The sequence below is a fragment of the Mirounga leonina genome, unplaced genomic scaffold, assembly GCF_011800145.1.
Source record: "Mirounga leonina isolate KUSES-001 unplaced genomic scaffold, KU_Mleo_1.0 Mir_172, whole genome shotgun sequence".
Classification (NCBI taxonomy): domain Eukaryota; kingdom Metazoa; phylum Chordata; class Mammalia; order Carnivora; family Phocidae; genus Mirounga; species Mirounga leonina.
The window spans coordinates 10,343,934-10,361,929 of record NW_023270442.1 but is presented as its reverse complement, the minus strand read 5'-3'; the positions used below and the strand labels follow the sequence as shown (position 1 = coordinate 10,361,929).

Genomic DNA, 17,996 nt, shown 5'->3' with positions numbered 1-17,996 from the left:
GATAGATAGATAGATAGATAGATAGATAGATAGCTGATAGATAGACACACACCATATTACAGTTTCTCTGATTGACACAATAATACCCTTACAGGATTTTTTTGAATCCAAGATCACTCATTGCATTTAGTTGTCATCTCATTTTACTCTCCTTTGGTCTCCTTTGGTTCAGCCTTCCTTTGCCTTTCATGACCTCGACATTTTTGAAGAGTCTAGGTCAGCTTTATTGCAGAATGTCCCTCAGTTGGGTTTGGTTGTCTCCTTAACTGCATTTTATTTTTCAAGTCCCTCCACCATGGTGGGCTAGAAAGACTACCACCATCACCAGATTTGCATGCACCCTAACCCTCCTCTGCAGCTGGAGTCCCATCCTGGGAGCACTGGGTCACTCCTCAAGGCTAGCTTCCAAACACAGCATGACCATTAGCTTTCAATTTCCTTTCCCTTTGTTTAGCAAATAAATTTTAACTATTCTTTACAACAAACTGCAATTGATGGATTGCTGCAAAATGCAAATAAAAGGGAAGCTTTCTCTAACTTTTTTCTCCTGTGGGTGGGGGAAGGCTCTTAAATTGTAAATTATACAATGTTTGCTAGTTAAGGCAGAAAGGCTTTTTTTTTTTTTTTTTTTTTTTTTTTAAGCAAACAATTGCTTTGGGAAGAGAAATGTAAACCTCACTGTTCCACCCTCATTCTTCTTCCCACAATTTCCTCTGTAATCTTTAAATCTGCTGAGCTTTTTCCTTCCTGAGGCCAATTCACCTGCAAGCAGACAAAGTGAAAAAATTAGGGACTTAGTAGTGAGTATTTCCAAAAGACAAATTTAGACCAATTAGAAACTGGTCTTTCGTACTGAGCTGTTCTCCTTTCTCCTCTATTGGTATTAAAATAACTCTCTGCATGGTCACCTGTTTTGAGGAGGAGAGAGCAAAATGTCTATTAATGGCCTCATTTGCCAACTAAAGATTGAATGCTTTATGCTAGTCCAAAGTTTTCTTTCTCTGTTTATTTATCCAGTTACTTATTCATATAGCTAGCTAGCTAGTTAGTTAGTTATTCAGGTAGTTAGTTGACCTGAAATCTAAAAGTCAAGAGGGACCACTGATTTGATAAAAAGAGTCTGAAATTGGTAGTCAGAAGGTAGACCTGGATTCAAGTCCTGGACTTAAGAACCTTAATAAGACCTTGGGGTCTTGAGCAAGTTGCTCCATCAGCCTCCATCAGCCTCAGCTTGTGAATTATAAAAATTGAGTAGTAATTGATACTCATCGATGTCACAAGAGTTTATGGGATGAAATCCTTCTATGGGCTTTTTTTTTTTTTTGCTTTTGCTTTTGCGTTTTATACAACTTTATTCCAAGCTGAAGATCTCAATATAAAACTAAACACTGGTGAACTGTTTTCCTTACTAATTCTGAATTACTGTAAATTTACAAGTTCTGCTAGCAGTTCAACACTTAAATAGGTTAAATCATCTCGGACATGTGGTAGATTTCATGTAATGAAAATACCTGAAACAATTAATGCAACATACCGAGCTGATCAAAATGAAATGAACATTGGAAACCAAGGCTGCAAGATTATTACTAACATATTGCAATACTTACGTTACAAATTACCAGTACATTGTTTATTATGGTTCTAGCCATATAGGAACAACTGAAGCCCCTTTCTTAAAGCAAGATGGGTTCATGTCCCATACCCTGGGTTTAGCATGGGGTTTGGCATATAATGAGCATCCAGGAAACGTTTTCCCATAAAAATGAATGAACAAATGGAAAATGTATTCAACTTTAAAATACCATTAACATGGGTAAGTCATCATGATAGGAAGATGCATTTCATATTGACATTCCATTCAGCAAAGAACAAAAGAGCAGTTTGTTGCAGCACATAAAATGCACTTTTTAAATGGTTTTCCCATCTTATTTAAAGGCCACATTGACCTCCTTTGTGGTCATGCTCCAGTATAAGAAAAAAGAAAAAAAAAAATGAGACCCAAGTAGCCAGGAGTAAAGAAGAAAGGAGAGTGGGTCCATGTTTCTATTTTTTTTCCCATCTTATCAAATAATCCAAAATTATCTCTGTTCCCTCAGCACCAGCAATCTGTTTGTAAGGCTGGACTGTAAGGTAGAAAGATTGAGTACTGGACTCACAGAAAATTTGAACTAATGGCTCCTCCTAACTATCTTTGTGACCCTGACAAGTTACTTAACTGCTCTGAGCCTCAGTTTCCTTGTTGGAAATAATGAAGTTAGTAATGCTTACTTCACAGGATTACTGGAGGATTAACAACTATGCAAGCCCATGTGCTCGGTTTTCTTCCATTTTTAATATTCATCAGTGGCTCAGGACTAGTGATCCCAGAAGCGAAGAGGATAAGTGGCTCATTACTGATACTTGAGAGCCTTCAACCACACTGATTGGTTTGAAAAAAAAGCAAGAGTCCATGAAAACTACATTCCAACAATTTCAATTATTATGTAAAAATTTTTTTAAAAATAATGAGCAATAAATCTTGTTATGGTTCTACAGATCCTAACCACTACCAACCCCCCCCCCCCACCGCAATTGCTTGCATCCATTAGGCTCTGAAGAACAGCTTAATTAGAAAGTTACTGTATGGGGGCGCCTGGGTGGCTCAGTTGGTTGAGCAACTGCCTTCGGCTCAGGTCGTGATCCTGGAGTCCCGGGATCGAGTCCTGCATCGGGCTCCCTGCTCAGCGGGGAGTCTGCTTCTGCCTCTGACCCTCCCCCCTCTCATGTGCTCTCTCTCTCTCATTCTCTCTGTCTCAAATAAATAAATAAAAATCTTAAAAAAATTTAAAAAAATAAATTAAATTAAAAAAAAAAAGGAAAGTTACTGTATGTACTTCAGATCGTAACCTATCCAAGATGTTAGAGAAATCTTTTAACATCTGAGCCACAAAAATGTACCTTGGGTGGAGGGGGTGGATAACTAAATAAAACAAGAAAATGAAAGAAATGTATCAAGTCCAGAGGTGGCTGGCATCCACGACAGGGCATACCAAAGTTTCCATCTGAATACTGATAAAACTTAATATTGATTACTTGAAGTTGACAAATCCTAAAGACACAGAACTGTGTAATAAAAAAAAAAATTTCAGTTTTCCAATGTGATGAGAGTCCTCGAGTGATAACCAACATCATGCAGTGTAGCAATCACAAGTTAATGTTAGGGGAAATAAGATGGAGGCTTTATAGCAGTTTGCCTTACTCCAGTAAAGTATGTCTATTAAAGAATGGTGCAGCTCAGTAGATTCACACTTGTAGTGAATCAAATATTCTCTGTCAAGTTAGTTGGCTGTATACACTTTCTTACAATTATCAGTGGTGGATTTTAAAGGAATTTTGTTTCTGCTTTTATTATCATAATCTCTAAAAACTCTATGGTCCTTCTTTTTTTAATCAAGAAAGGATTTTCCAATTCAATGTTCAATCATATTAGAAAGAGGATGTGATGAGCCATTTCTAAATAGTTTCTATGGTAGGAACTGGAAAATTATATAGAAAACCCAGCTAATTAGCTGGGAAAGAGTATACTATACATAAATACTTGATGAATAGTTTACAGAGGTTTACAGCCCCAATAAATTCTAGTATTCTATTGTCTGTTTTGTTTTGTTTTGTTTTGTTTTAAGCAAGCATTATCCATTTCATTGAACACTTTGGGAAACTTTAAGCAACTTTTGTTTACAAAAGTTTTACAGTTACAGACTTGGTTTATTAAAGATTTGTGGTGTTGGCCAAAAGCTGGAGAGGACAATTGCATTTAACAAAATTCAACATTCACTTAGGAAAACTGTGTTTCCAAATCACACATGCCCACAAAAGGAAAATACAGTATAATCCACCACAGAAAGGGAAATGACAAATGAGAAGTTAATAGTGTAGGGGTGCCCAGGTGGCTCAGTCGTTAAGCATCTGCCTTCGGTTCAGGTCATGGTCCCAGGGTCCTGGGATTGAGCCCTGCATCAGGCTCCCTGCTCCACGGGGAGCCTGCTTCTCCCTCTCCCACCCCCCCGCTTGTGTTCCCTCTCTCGATGTGTCTCTCTCTGAAAAAAATTAATAAAATTAAAAAAAAAAAGAGAAGTCAATAGTGTAACCTTTAGGAAGGTAGCCACTTGATACATTTTGGGAATGATATGAGTTTGACTGTAAATGACAATAAACAAATCCTCTTTAGACAGAACAGTCTGTTGCATGATGGGATGTCATTTTCTAGGTCTCATTCGTCTGCAAGAGCTCATCAAAGCTCCCTCCAGATATAACATTAAAATCAAAATCCGCCAGCTGCCTTCTGGGAATAAAGATGCCAAGCCTTTACTCAAGGAGATGAAGAAGGGCAAGGAGTTCTATGTGATATTTGATTGTTCACATGGAACAGCTGCTGAAATCCTTAAGCAGGTAAGAGCGGCAGGGAAGAGGTAAAGTTGGGGGGGTGTGGATTTGTTGATTTCCCTTTCTCAAAAATGCCATCTGGTTTCACTTAGTGCACATGATAAAACTGCAGAAGTCCGGTTTAGGCTGAGGCAGCTTTAGGAGCCCTTTTAAAGGATTCAGGGAGTTCATAGGGCTCAGGGAGTTCAAAGAAGCCACCTGTTATATATAGTTGTAGATGTGGGGTCCTATGTATTGGGAGGCATGTAGATCCTATCAACAGAGAAGGATGACATTTCAAGGTGATTAAGCATCTTTTCTTTTACATCTCTTGAAAAGACTGAGCAGATTTCATTTCCATAACACCTGACTTGTCCTAAATATATCTTCCTCATGGCAAGACCTCTTTTGTCAAACATACATGATTCTGAGCATAGTGAAAAGGGGGCACAGGGACAACAAAGAAAAGATGCTTCTCTCTTCTAACTTGTCACAGACAATGAGCTGCCATGCATTAATCTTGATGAATAATGTGGGTGGAAACACTTGGGATAAATTATGAAATCGTATGTAAATGAAAGATTTAGTAATGTTAGGAATAATAACAACAGGGTAATCATTTTTGAGAACTTCAGGATATAGCACTGGTCTTATGCTCACAAAAGAAAATTCAGAATTAGGGGCGCCTGGGTGGCTCAGTCGTTAAGCGTCTGCCTTCGGCTCAGGTCATGATCCCAGGGTCCTGGGATCGAGCCCCACCTCGGGCTCCCTGCTCGGCGGGAAGCCTGCTTCTCCCTCTCCCACTCCGCCTGCTTGTGTTCCCCCTCTCACTGTGTCTCTATCTGTCAAATAAATAAATAAAAAATCTAAAAAAGAAAATTCAGCATTAAAAAAGATAAAGCATAGACCAGTGGTCCTCAGCGCAGAGGGATTTTGTACCCTCGGGGACTTTTGGCAATGTCCGGACACATTTTTGGTTGTCATATAGGGGACAGTGGTACTCTCCTGGCAACTAGTAATAGAGACCAGGGATGCTACTAAACATTCTATCATGCACTGGACATGCCCCACAACAAAGAGATGTATATGCTAAGATACCACTAATGCTGAGGTTGAGAAACTCTGGTATAGACAAAGACGACGGAAAGGGCTAGCCAGATGCTTAAAATAGAGGCATTGATAAAAGATCAAGGGATGAATTTGGAGGAACATGGGAAAAAATAGCCAGGTCATATTTACGTGGCCTTAAATGGGTGTCTCTTTGTATTTAATTTAAGCAGTTACTGTGGCAAAAGGCAATGTTCTTATCTGAAATGACACAAACTATTATTATAGTCCCTGGTTTAATAGGTTTGGGATGTGCTATGTGGTTGACTGACAATGGGCACTACTTTGATAAGTAGATCAGCCCCTCTGCACAAATGTAGAGCTGTGGATTTCCGAACCACTTGGGAGAGCTCTTAGAGCAGCCATCCTACCTGACTCTCCAGTGTTGGATCTCATACTTGAAGGGCATCTCTCTGAAGCCATTGAGTTCAGAGTTGAGTTTTTAATTTCACTGCAAGTAAACAATCAGGAAAGTTGACTAGAGGTTTCTATTATCTCCTGGATGATTACACTAAAAATCTATTTCAAGTCATAGAACATATTTAAAGTTGCAGTCATGGGGTGCCTGAGTGGCTCACTCAGTAGAGCATGCGACTCTTGATCTCAAGGTTGTGAGTTCAAGCCTCACACTGGGCATGGAGCATATGTAAAATAAAAAAAAAAAAAAATTAAAAAACAAACACAAATAATAAAGTTGCAGTCAAAAACAATCTTAGGGCGGCGCCTGGGTGGCTCAGTCAGCTCAGTCGGTTAAGCGTCCGACTCTTGATGTCAGCTCCAGTCTCGATCTCAGGGTTGTGAATTCAAACCCCCATTGGGCTCCATGCTGGGCATGGAGTCTACTTAAAAAAAAAAAAGAAAAAAAAATCTTAGACATCATCAAGGCTAATCCTCTCACTTGAGAGGAGCAAGAAACTGGAATTCAGCTGCCTCTATCCCACACTGAACTTTGTCCACTATGAAATGTTGCTTTTCCAGTTAGGTGGAGAATATGTGTTACCTACTTCTAGACTACAGTTGCGTTAACAAATCTTGGATATTATAATTATAATGATATCTCAGTAAAGAAAACAAGCATGTTGCAGTGATGTCAACAGCTCATTTTAAAGGTAAAATAAATACAATCAGTGGCACTTTATCTTAAGGCTTCATTTGAGAATTTCAGTACAGTCCATTAAAGTGTGTAATAGGGTATGAACCAGAACCGAGAAAAACACCCAGATTTTATGTGTAGCCCTCAAATGCCAAGAAGTATTTCTCCCCGGGAGCGTGTTATAACAGAGACTGGGGACTTCCATTACATTTAAGAGAATGATTTGCTGACAAGGCTTCTCTTGGTGAGATACCCATTTGGCTCACATAACTGGCTACTTCTCTCCCAAAGCACAGGCTTGGACTGGGCAAGTCTGGGAAAGAGCTGCTAGAGTTTCTCCTCTATTTCAATAAATATGGATATGATGTTCCTTTGATGAAAGTGGCTCTTTCCTGGTAGCATAGAGATTACATCATTCAGAGATCGATTTTTTAAACAACAAACCAAGAAAAAAAAAAAAAAACCTTCTTAGTGAAGCACTCCCAAGAAATGTCTGCCGAGGGTAAGGGGGAGAGGGATTAGTTCAGCTTTGTTCTAAACATTGACACGAAACCTTTTGCCTTTATTCTGTGCCATATCGTATTCTATCTTGTGTTTACTTTTCCTCATCATGTGTGTGGTAAGATTGCTGTGAGGTATTGGGGGAAACTACTAAAGAGCATGTTCATCCACCTTTTGTTGTAGACTAATGAACTACAAATGTTGGGGGAGGGGAGGGCCTTTTAAAATGTTCCAGCATAAAACCCCTCCCTTACTGTATGTGAAAATACCATCACTCTGAAATCACACCAGAGGATCCAGGTTGCCATGAAGGTCCTCCAGATTGGTTTAACTGGGTTTAATCTGGACCTCCAAAAAGCTGTGTGGTTGGAAAGTGAGATTGAAGACCTCAGGACTTTCTATTCTGGTCAAAATGAGGCCCAGTGCTCTGTCTGATCCAGTTTGACTTGACCCATTGGCTTTGGGCAACAAGCTGTAGAAACAAAGAGACCTTCCTTCTGTCTGCCAAGTGTGTCCCCAGGGAAGCTGAAGACTGCAGGAGTTCAAGGTCCTAATTCTGGCCACCATTCAACCAATCTCTTCCTACCTCTTCTACTGAGGTGCAAATGATGGTGCCTGGCATGCTATATACTGTCTTATGAAGCCTCAAATAACCCCTGGGGTAAATTTGGTATTCTCAGTTCAGAGTTGAAGAAACTAAAGCTCAGATAGGTTAAGTGCCCTGACGAGGTCACTCTCTGAGTAGCCAGGCTGCCTGATGGTCTCCGGACCACCTATTCTCAGAGCCTGTGTGCACATTTTACCGTGCAGGGCCCCCATTCAGAATGGATAAGCCATTCCATTTCGAAACAGGTTTCCAGAAACGTCTGAAAAAAACACAACCACTTGCTGCTAGTCTCCTTCAGATGAAATTAATATTAATAGCTCCCGCTTTTTTGGTGACTAAAATCATTGCTGATAAAATTTTCTCTGCCAGGTCAACTTGGCTTTCTTCTCAAGCACATTTCCCATTATTTCCGTGCATTTCCCTGCACCTTCATCATATTTTACTACTTTTTAATGATTCTTCAGAAGAAAAAAGAAATCAAATGCGCTTCAAAGAAGATATCTGACATCTATCTAAAAGTAAAAATTGGGGGAAAGTCTATAGTTATTCTTGAGCATGCTAATCTCTCCAACAAAGTAATTATTTCTATTCACATTGAACAAGTGCTGTATGATCAGAATCTGAAAAGTTATTTCCCCAAAATTAGTTAGAAATTCAAATGTTAAGACTTGATTAGGCTACAGAGGAACAGAGATTCCGTATGAATGATCTGTCTTCGTGAATTTCTGTAGCCTGACAGTGGCCCCAGCAACCAGCAGCACACACAGGGGTCCCATCCCATCACTTGGTGTCCTCTCCTCTCCCTGCCCATCCGCCACCTCCCAGCTCATGTCCTGATGCTTCACAAGGATACTCCCGTCTCCCAGCCTGTCTCCAGCGTGGACACCCCCAGTCCTTGCAACTCCTCGCTTTTACTTCCTCCAAGTCCCACTCTCTTCCCACTGACTCTCCAGTGCCCACCTTATCTGCACCCTTGTTTGCTTCTGAGTGTGATCCTACCAAGAGAGTGGCTGATGGGAAGTGAATTTAAAGATAAGGAACAAGATAAGAAGACTCTGTACCAGCACGCTTAAAATGTGCCCAGTGCCATGTTGAGTGATAAGCAACCATCTCCTTTAATCTACACAACAGCTTTTGGTATAATTAGTATTATCCCTCTTTTGCACACAAAGAAATGAAGCTCAGAGATAGTAATAATTTCATCTACCATGTAATGAGCATGCTCTTAATCCAAAGATCCAGGCATTGACTCATTTGTTGTCCCTATTCCCTACAATACTATAACCTCCAAGAGGATAGAAACCTCCTTTGTCTTGTTCCCCCAAATCCTGAGCATGTACAACATTGCTTGACACATAGCGCTCAACACTGCTCTGTTGAATGTATAAAGGGAAAGGGTGAATGAATGATCCAAGAACTGCTAGAAGCTCTTGATAAAAGCAATCTCCAAAATCACCTCCCTTCCACCTGACTCAGTGTACTATACTCTCAACTCTGCCAAGACATTTGAACGAGTTGCTCTTCTATGCCTCGGTTTCCTCAAAGGAAGATTTTATTCAACCCCTGAAATCCTATATTTTTAAGAACTGTAACGCATTTCAGCCTACAATTCCACTTGCTGAAAATAAATTTGCCTCTTCAGAGAAATGCATAATCACTTTCAAATCCTGTAATAGGATTGAGAAAGCAAGTCACAATTTCAAGCACGGTAGTCGGAATCCTAATTCGTCCCTGATAGAAAGGGAGGGAATGCCGTGATGCTCCATCCAGCAGGGAAGCTGCATCAGGGCTGGGCCACGTCCCTGAGCTGGAGAGCAGCCATACTGAGCGTGAACATACTGTTTCCGACTCAGGAAACCTGCTCTCTTGTTTGCATGAACAAGTGCGTCAGAAGAGAGACTTTTTTCCCCTCACAACACTTATAGCAATGAGTATGAAGCTATAATTGAGCCATTAGTCTCCATAAAACATTTTAGTACCAAAATATTTTGTGGAATTATATCACATTTTCTCCTATCAACATTTGTGTGCTCTTGTTTTTTTGGTTTTTTTTTCCTTTCTGTCAATTAACATAAAAACAAGGCCAGGGAGAAAATGTATTTTTTTTTTTTAAAGATTTTATTTATTTATTTGAGACAGAGAGAATGAGAGAGAGAGAGCACATGAGAGGGGGGAGGGTCAGAGGGAGAAGCAGACCCCCTGCCGAGCAGGGAGCCCGATGCGGGACTCGATCCCGGGACTCCAGGATCACGACCTGAGCCGAAGGCAGTCGCTTAACCAACTGAGCCACCCAGGCGCCCAGAAAATGTATTTTTTTTTAATGCCTGGCTTCCCTCTACTAGAATGTAGAGCAGCAATGCTGATTAATCAAATAATTTTGTGCATTGATTCTTTCCTCTTAGAAGTTGGGCCTATTGCCTGGGACCGGGACAAACAGAGATGGTTAGAAGAAGTTCATTTCATGTTTCCCCAGGACAGAAGCCTGTCAGTCTTCATCTCTCAACACAGAAAACAGCCAGTCAAGCAGTAGAGCTGTGATGTGCCAAGAGGTTGCAAACCTGTGTTTGGAACCCACACCCACTAAATCAGATACGCAACTCCATCTCTAATCGTAAACACACAGAATAGGCCAAAGACCTTAAAAACTACTTTTACAGAACTTTCTGTGTGCCAGGTACTGTGATAAGCAGATAAAATGCATCACTCACTTAATTTTTATGAGAAAATTCTGTGCACAAGAAACTGACAGAGCTCAGAGAGATTTTGTAACTTGCCCAAGGTCACAGAGTCAGCAGTGGCTAGGCTGGGATTCGAAACTTACCTCAGGATTTAAAAGTGAAAAAAAAACCAAAAATCCCAGTATGCTGCTCTTATGTACACCAAGATGCCAACTGATTCTCCTCGCAATAGAACATGGAACACATTCTAGTTAAGCTTTGTACTCCTTGGATGCAATTGTTTTCATTCTACTATCCAACATCCAGTCATTTGTCTAGTTTACATAAGTCCTCAAGAAATGGTGATTAGATTGAAGCCAAGGAGAGAATGTGGTAGAGACACAGTAGAAAATTCACTCTTTCATTTAACACTTATTTGTGGAGCACTGATGAAGGTGAGAAAGATACAACAGTAAAAACAACAAGAAAAAAATAACTCCCTGCCCCCTTGAGAAAAAGAGAGCTTGAAAATGAAAGTCACAGAATGTGGCTATCCAATGCCCACAGACTGGTGAAAGATGGGGAAACTCATTTCTAAAGCAGAAAGGGACTGGGACTAGAGTCTTAGACTAAAGGTTGGTAGATGCAGTTGCAAATTCTGCTCTTGCTCTAATAGAATAAAATAATTGTCATTCATTGGGCACTCACTATGTGCCAGACTATGCTATGCATTTGACTGGAATGTCTACTTCTCCTCTCAAAATATCCCATGTTACAGATGAGACAAATGAAGTCCACCTAATGGAATTTCAAACCAGGGCTTAACATGCCAGTGGTCTGAGTTTCTTAGGTCCTTTAAATATGCTACTTTGAGCAAGTCTGTTGATTCTTCTTCAACCCAGTCACTTCATCTGTAAAATAGGATTGTTGGATTCTAATCTTGCTAAGGTTCTCTTCTGTTCTGAGCCTCCATGCATAGAAATCATCAAGAATCCTCTTCCCAGTGTCCAAACATAAAGAACTTGCACATTGCCTTGTACTTAGTAAGCTTTCAAAGAAATGGGGAAATAATTAAGCCGTTCATTTTTTTGTTTTTAAGTTCCTAGAGTCCTTTGGTAGTCTTTGAGACAGTTAATTGATGGGAAGTTCATTACTTTGGCTAAATCCTGACAATGTAATAATGATGATTCTCCATTTATTTTAACTGATGATAATTTGTAGTATATCATATAATTATTTTGGCAGCACATTCTCATCCTAATTGTTTCTCTCAGGCTGAGACTAAAATCTGTTTACATTTCCTGAGCACAGAGTTAGTTTTGGTTGTAAGGAGTGGTTCATAGATATGGGTATGTTACTTAATATGCACAAGAATTAATTGAGCTCTGTGGATAACTAACAATGTAGTGAAGGGATTTGCAATGTGTCCACATTCTTAGTGCACAGGATGCCCATTTGCATACTCGCAAAAACTTCCAAACAGTAGATTTGGAAAAGGGTATAGATTTGTTTCTATCTGAATTGGGAGGTAATAAAAATCACATGCATGCCTCAGAAATACTGTAATGCTTAATTCCAGCTACATCAGAATTTGGTTGTAATAGGTGATAAGAGAAATTATCCTTGCAGTAGAAGTGGAGGTAATTTAGAAGAAATCATGTAAATAATTTGAATATGTGTACATCAAAGCATGTCATAAACCTTTAGCAGGATTAGTGAACTTCAGCTTTATTCAAAATTTTGGGGATGTTCATTCCCCTCAATGTGCCTTTTTCAGGAGAAAGGATCCATAGCTTATATCAGGTTCTCTAAAGAAGCCTGAAGACTGAAGTAGGTTAAAACTCACTTTGCTATGTTAACCACATCAGGTTCTTCAACACTTCATAAATGTAAGATTTTACCAAAAGAATCTTCCCAGCCTACTTTCCCCAGGACTATTAGCCAAATCCTTTCTGCTTAAGGGTGACCCTGTAGGATGTAAATTTCACCATTTATTCAGCTAGCATGTATTAGATGTTTTGTATGTGATAAAGACTATGCCAAGATAGAGGGGGAATAAAATATAATGAAAAACTCCAATGTATTGGTTGAGATCATTTAGCAGAGGACCTTGTAATTCATTATTTGCTATATCGGTAGAATGGGAATTTCATAGTACGTATCTCGCGTTGTTCTGAGAGAAGTTAAACATGACAATGCCTATAAGGCATTAAACCTACCACTGATGCATGAAATAGCCCACATGTGAGAGATTACCATCATCAATATCATCAGTGGTATTGTGCCTAGGCAAAACTACAAGAGTGATACAGTGTTTCCCACTGCTAACCTTGTCACTGCATTATCTCCTACACTTTGTCACAACAATGGTCCCCAAACCTCCTCTCAGCCTGACTTCCCAAGTCTCTCTATCATATCTTGCCTGATGTCATTAAATCTCCACACCAAACTTAACACACTACATCTTCCTCCTTTTCTTCCTCCAGCCAACCACTTTCTCCTCCTGCCCCTATCTTGGTGGCCAGAAACACCAACCAATTGCTCAAGCCAGAGACCTAGGAGTTCACTTGACTCTACCTTACCCTTCCTATTTGTGAGTTACCAAATGTTGTAGCTTCTGCTTTCTGAATATGTTTCAGATTCAACCTCTTTTTCTCCATCTCTATCATCATCTTTCTACTACACTACAGTTGATCGCTCTGTCATGAACCCCCACCTTTTTCCCCATCCAACATCCATGTAGCCTCAAAAACTGTTATTCCAAATAAAATAGATGACCTTATACCTCTCATTTGAAATTCTTTTTTTAATTTTTTTTATTATGTTAATCACCATACATTACATCATTAGTTTTTGATGTAGTGTTCCATGATTCATTGTTTGTGCATAACACCCAGTGCTCCATGCAGAATGTGCCCTCTTTAATACCCATCACCAAGGTAACCCATCCTTCCACCCCCCTCCCTCTAGAACCCTCAGTTTGTTTTTCAGAGTCCATCGTCTCTCATGGTTCGTCTCCCCCTCCGATTTCCCCCCTTCATTCTTCCCCTCCTGCTATCTTCTTTTTTTTTTTCTTAACATATATTGCATTATTTGTTTCAGAGGTACAGATCTGAGATTCAACAGTCTTGCACAATTCACAGCACTTACTAGAGCACATACCCTCCCCAGTGTCTATCACCCAGTCACCCCATTCCTCCCACCCCCCCCACTCCAGCAACCCTCAGTTTGTTTCCTGAGATTAAGAATTCCTCATATCAGTGAGGTCATATGAGTGCCCGACCACCATGCCCACATTGCCTTAAGTACCTCTGAAACAAATAATGCAATATATGTTAAGAAAAAAAAAAAAAGAAGAAGAAGAAGGTAGCGGGAGGGGAAGAATGAAGCGGGGGAAATCGGAGGGGTAGACGAACCATGAGAGACGATGGACTCTGAAAAACAAACTGAGGGCTCTAGAGGGGAGGGGGGTGGGAGGATGGGCTAGCCTGGTGATGGGTATTAAAGAGGGCACGTTCTGCATGGAGCACTGGGTGTTATGCACAATGAATCATGGAACACTACATCAAAAACTAATGATGTAATGTATGGTGATTAACATAACAATAAAATTTTTTTTTAAAAAGGACGCATTATTTCACATGTCATGCAAAGCCCTCCACACCTTGTACCCACTGCCGTTATAACACTTAGTACACAAAATATCTATTATTATGTCTATGGCACATTTTAACAACAAAAAAAAAACTGTTACTTTTTTTTTTTATAAACTGTCCTTTCTTGATGAGAGTTTACTCCACTAAAGAGATTAAAGGTCTTCTCAAATATCACCAAAGGGATTCAAAATTAGGATCTCATTAATTCTAATATCTAAAGAGATATTGTAATGAAATAGCCATGTAGGTCTGAAATCCTGACAGAAGGAGGAAGAGTGAGTAAGGGTCCTCATGGAACCTGTAACACCATCCAAGGTACAACCTTGTACAGCTAGGTCCAGCTCTCTGGACAGAAGGCTCCCTAGAAACTACATGGGCATCTTATCAAATTCACTTAGTTTGATGGGTTCATTCCTTATGATAAAACTCCAACTTCTGTGGTTCTAACTCTGGTCTCACCAAACAACCATATGTTTTTATTTGGGTTCTCAAAGTCCAGAAGAAACTGTGTGCAAATTATTGACTTTCCAGGGCACCTGGGAGGTTCAGTCAGTTAAGCCTCTGCCTTCAGCTCAGGTCATGATCTCAGGTTGCTGGGATTGAGCCCTGCATCAAGCTTCTTGCTCAGTAGGGAGCCTGCTTCTCCCTCTCCTTCTGCCTGCCACTCCCCCTGCTTGTGCTCTTTCTCTGTCAAATAAATAAATAAAATATTTTTAAAAATTATTGACTTTTCCTGCCACATATACCTCCTATTATCAATTAATAAGTTAACATAGCACAAAGAGCCCAGGATTGAAATCAAACCTGGATTCAACTGCTATAACTATGCTCTGTCTTTCAAATCTATAAATTGAGGAAAACACCTTCTCTCCAGTAGTATGTAAAAAAAAAAAAAAAACCCAAAACAAAAACAAAACCTATTATAGCAGTGGGCATTTTATAACACTCAGAAAACAGTCACTATGATCACTATTGTTATAGCTTAAAAATATAAGTTTGGTTAATATAAATAGGTGATTCTCAGCTCTGCCTGCATGTGAGTATTACCTGGAGAGCTTTGAGCAGATACTGATGCCTAGAAAACCAAATAAATCAGAATATTTAGAGATGGGGTATAGGCATTGGTGTTTTTTAAAAGTTCTCTGGAGATGCTAATACACTGAGAAACACTCATATATTTTCTCAACCTGATAGTTATTAAATCAATTGACAAAATAAAAAGTCAGAAAAGCTGAAGAATAGGACCCAGACTCAAGATGACTTCACTAGTCTATAGATATCTCACGAGACCAGCAAGATCAGTATTTAATGGCTGCATGCCCATCTCTCCCTCAAAAAGTTATCTTCAGGGTAATTGGAAGTATAGTTTTTACTACCACCATTATGAAAGTTGCTTATTGCAAAAAGACTACAATGTATTCAACATCTTTATTCTCTGTTAACTTTCCAGATTTTTTCAGTATTTTGTGTAGATTTTTTCAATACTTTGCTGTTCAAATTTTCTTCCATTGTGTTCTTTTTTAAACATCATTTTTCCACTAGTGTTCCCTGGATGTTGCAGAGAGTTTATTCTTTCAGTTCATGTAATCCTCCAAAATCTTTACTCTCTCCTTTTGGCAGGGTTGCCTATTTCATTCTGCCAGGGGAAATCTTTATGGGAGAATCCAATTCCTTGCCTTTTCAAGGCTGTCCTCATTCTTTGGCTTGTGGCCCCACATTAATTGCCTTCCCTCCTTCTACTTTCACATCACCCTCTCTGCCTTCTGACCCCCTCCTTCCATCTTATAAGGACCCTTGTGATTATATTGGGCCCACACCCCACCCGAAATTAAAATCCTTAACTTAATCACATCTGAAAAGTTCTTTTTTCACATATAAAGTAACATTTTAATAGATTCTAGAAATGAGGATATGGACATTTTTATGGGGCCATTATTTAGCCTACTCCATAAGGAGTTCTATACGCCTAATGCTATTTTCTAGGCACTTCAGTGTTACCTTTGTAGATATAGGTTATAATCATTTATTTTGCGTGAGCTTTTTTTTTTTTTTTTACAATGATAAAAACTGATCTCAAGGTCTACTTACACTTAGCTTGTTCTACTGATGGCCAACATGAAAAAGTGTGTGGCCAAAGAAGCATCCTTCTCAAAGGATAGTGTAGATGCATCCTACACTACCACAGTTGGCCAGTGAGGAAGAGCGCTCAACCCTAGCACTCAAACCTTCTTCTTAAAATCACTGCTTTGAAACTAGTTATCATTCAACTGATTTCCTGAAGATTATTCTTATGCTGAAATAACTTATTTCTATCTTAAGGTAAAACCATTATTTTAGCCACGTTGCATGTCATACATTTGGAAGCTGTTCACTTGAAATTATTGACTAAAATCCATGTCTGATGGTTGAGAATTTATCCTAATATTGAGAAGGCTGTAAAAGGAGCAATACACTTTAGGCTAGTCAATATAAACTTCTAAGACACCTATTTTTCAATGAAAAGTAAGAAAAACACTTATAAATATTAGAAGAATACTCAAAATCGTTCAGGAGCACTCCAGATTCCATTTTAAGTTTCTGCTACTATGATAGCAGTGTATGCCAATTATTTGTGACATGTGGCTTGCCCTTAGCAATGGATGCTGAGAATGTGTAGAGAATCTTTTTTGTTACTGCCTACATAGCACTGCATTGCCTTCTGAAAAATGATCACATTGAAATATGATGCAGGCTTCTTGAGATGCCAGGACATGTCATTGGAAGACTTCTACCCAGAGACTTTCTAGGTATCTTATAGGCCAACTGTGTAACCAACCACAGAAGTTAGAACCCACAAACTATGTTGGTCATCTTCATCTGGACTTGAATGAGGGCTCTCAAGACAAACTAAAGCATGATCTTTGTGTTGCTCAGGTTTTATGTGATAACCCATCTAAATCCAAGAGATAGTCTTTGCCGAGGACAACAGGACTACACCAAGGAAAATCAATGCTGCTGTCATCAAGGTCATGAGTGTTCTGTTATAAAAGCTCCAGAGAGCAGATGGGCCAAGGTGGGGCCGCCATTGTTAATGTGCAATAACTATGTATCAGGGTATAATGATAACAGTGGGACCAGACGCCTGGGTGGCTCAGATGGTTAAGCGTCTGCCTTCGGCTCAGGTCATGATCTCAGGGTCCTGGGATCGAGTCCCGCATCAGGCTCCCTGCTCCTTGGGAGCCTGCTTCTCCCTCTGCCTTTCTCTCTCGCTCTGTCTCTCATGAATTAAAAAACAAAACAAAACAAAACAGTGGGACCATTAGAATTGTCCTTTTGAGAGTTTACTGCCAATGAGTTTTATTTTATCTTCTGATGATTCATTTTAACTACAAAGGGAAGAAAACAGTTAATTATTTTCAAGCTACTGAAACAACACAATAGTCATGTGGCACTTCCATAATAGTATAATTCAGAGAAATTCTTCAAATAGGCGTGAGTCACCCTTCTTCTTGCTGGTTTAAGGATTACGTTTTCTAGATAGCATGGAATATCATACATATGCAAAGTATTAAGACATTTAGTCTTTTGGTATTGTTCTCTGTGTTAATCGGGGTTCTCCAGAGAAAAAGAACAAATAGGAGATAGATATGAAAAGAATTTATTATGAGAAATAGGTTCACATGACTGTGGAGGAGGAGAAGACCACAATCTGCCATCCACAAACTGACGATCCAGTAAAGCAGTGGTATAATTCCTGTTTGATTCTGGAGGCCTCCAGAAGAACCAGAAGAGCCAGTGGTGAAAATCTTAGTCCAAGAGTAGGAGAAACGCAAAGTTCCAGCTCAGGCAGTCAGGCAGGAAGAAAAAGGATGCATTCCTCCTTCCTTTGCATTTCTGTTCTATTCAGGGTCTCAGTGGACTGGATGATGCCCACCACACTGGGGGGTCATCTGCTTTGCTGAGTTACCAGTTCAAATGTTTATCTCATCTGGAAA

The 17,996-nt window shown here is 39.6% G+C and overlaps 1 protein-coding gene across 8 annotated transcripts in view; it reads left to right on the top strand.

Moving 5' to 3' along the window:
• The window catches only part of GRIK1 (glutamate ionotropic receptor kainate type subunit 1), a 383,844-nt gene that overhangs the window by 251,330 nt on the left and 114,518 nt on the right, over positions 1-17,996 (top strand). For all 8 annotated transcript variants that reach the window (XM_035017581.1, XM_035017577.1, XM_035017576.1 and 5 more), the window contains one exon: positions 4,247-4,428. In XM_035017581.1, the coding sequence (XP_034873472.1) occupies positions 4,247-4,428 (182 nt within the window). The remainder of the gene's footprint in view (positions 1-4,246; positions 4,429-17,996) is intronic.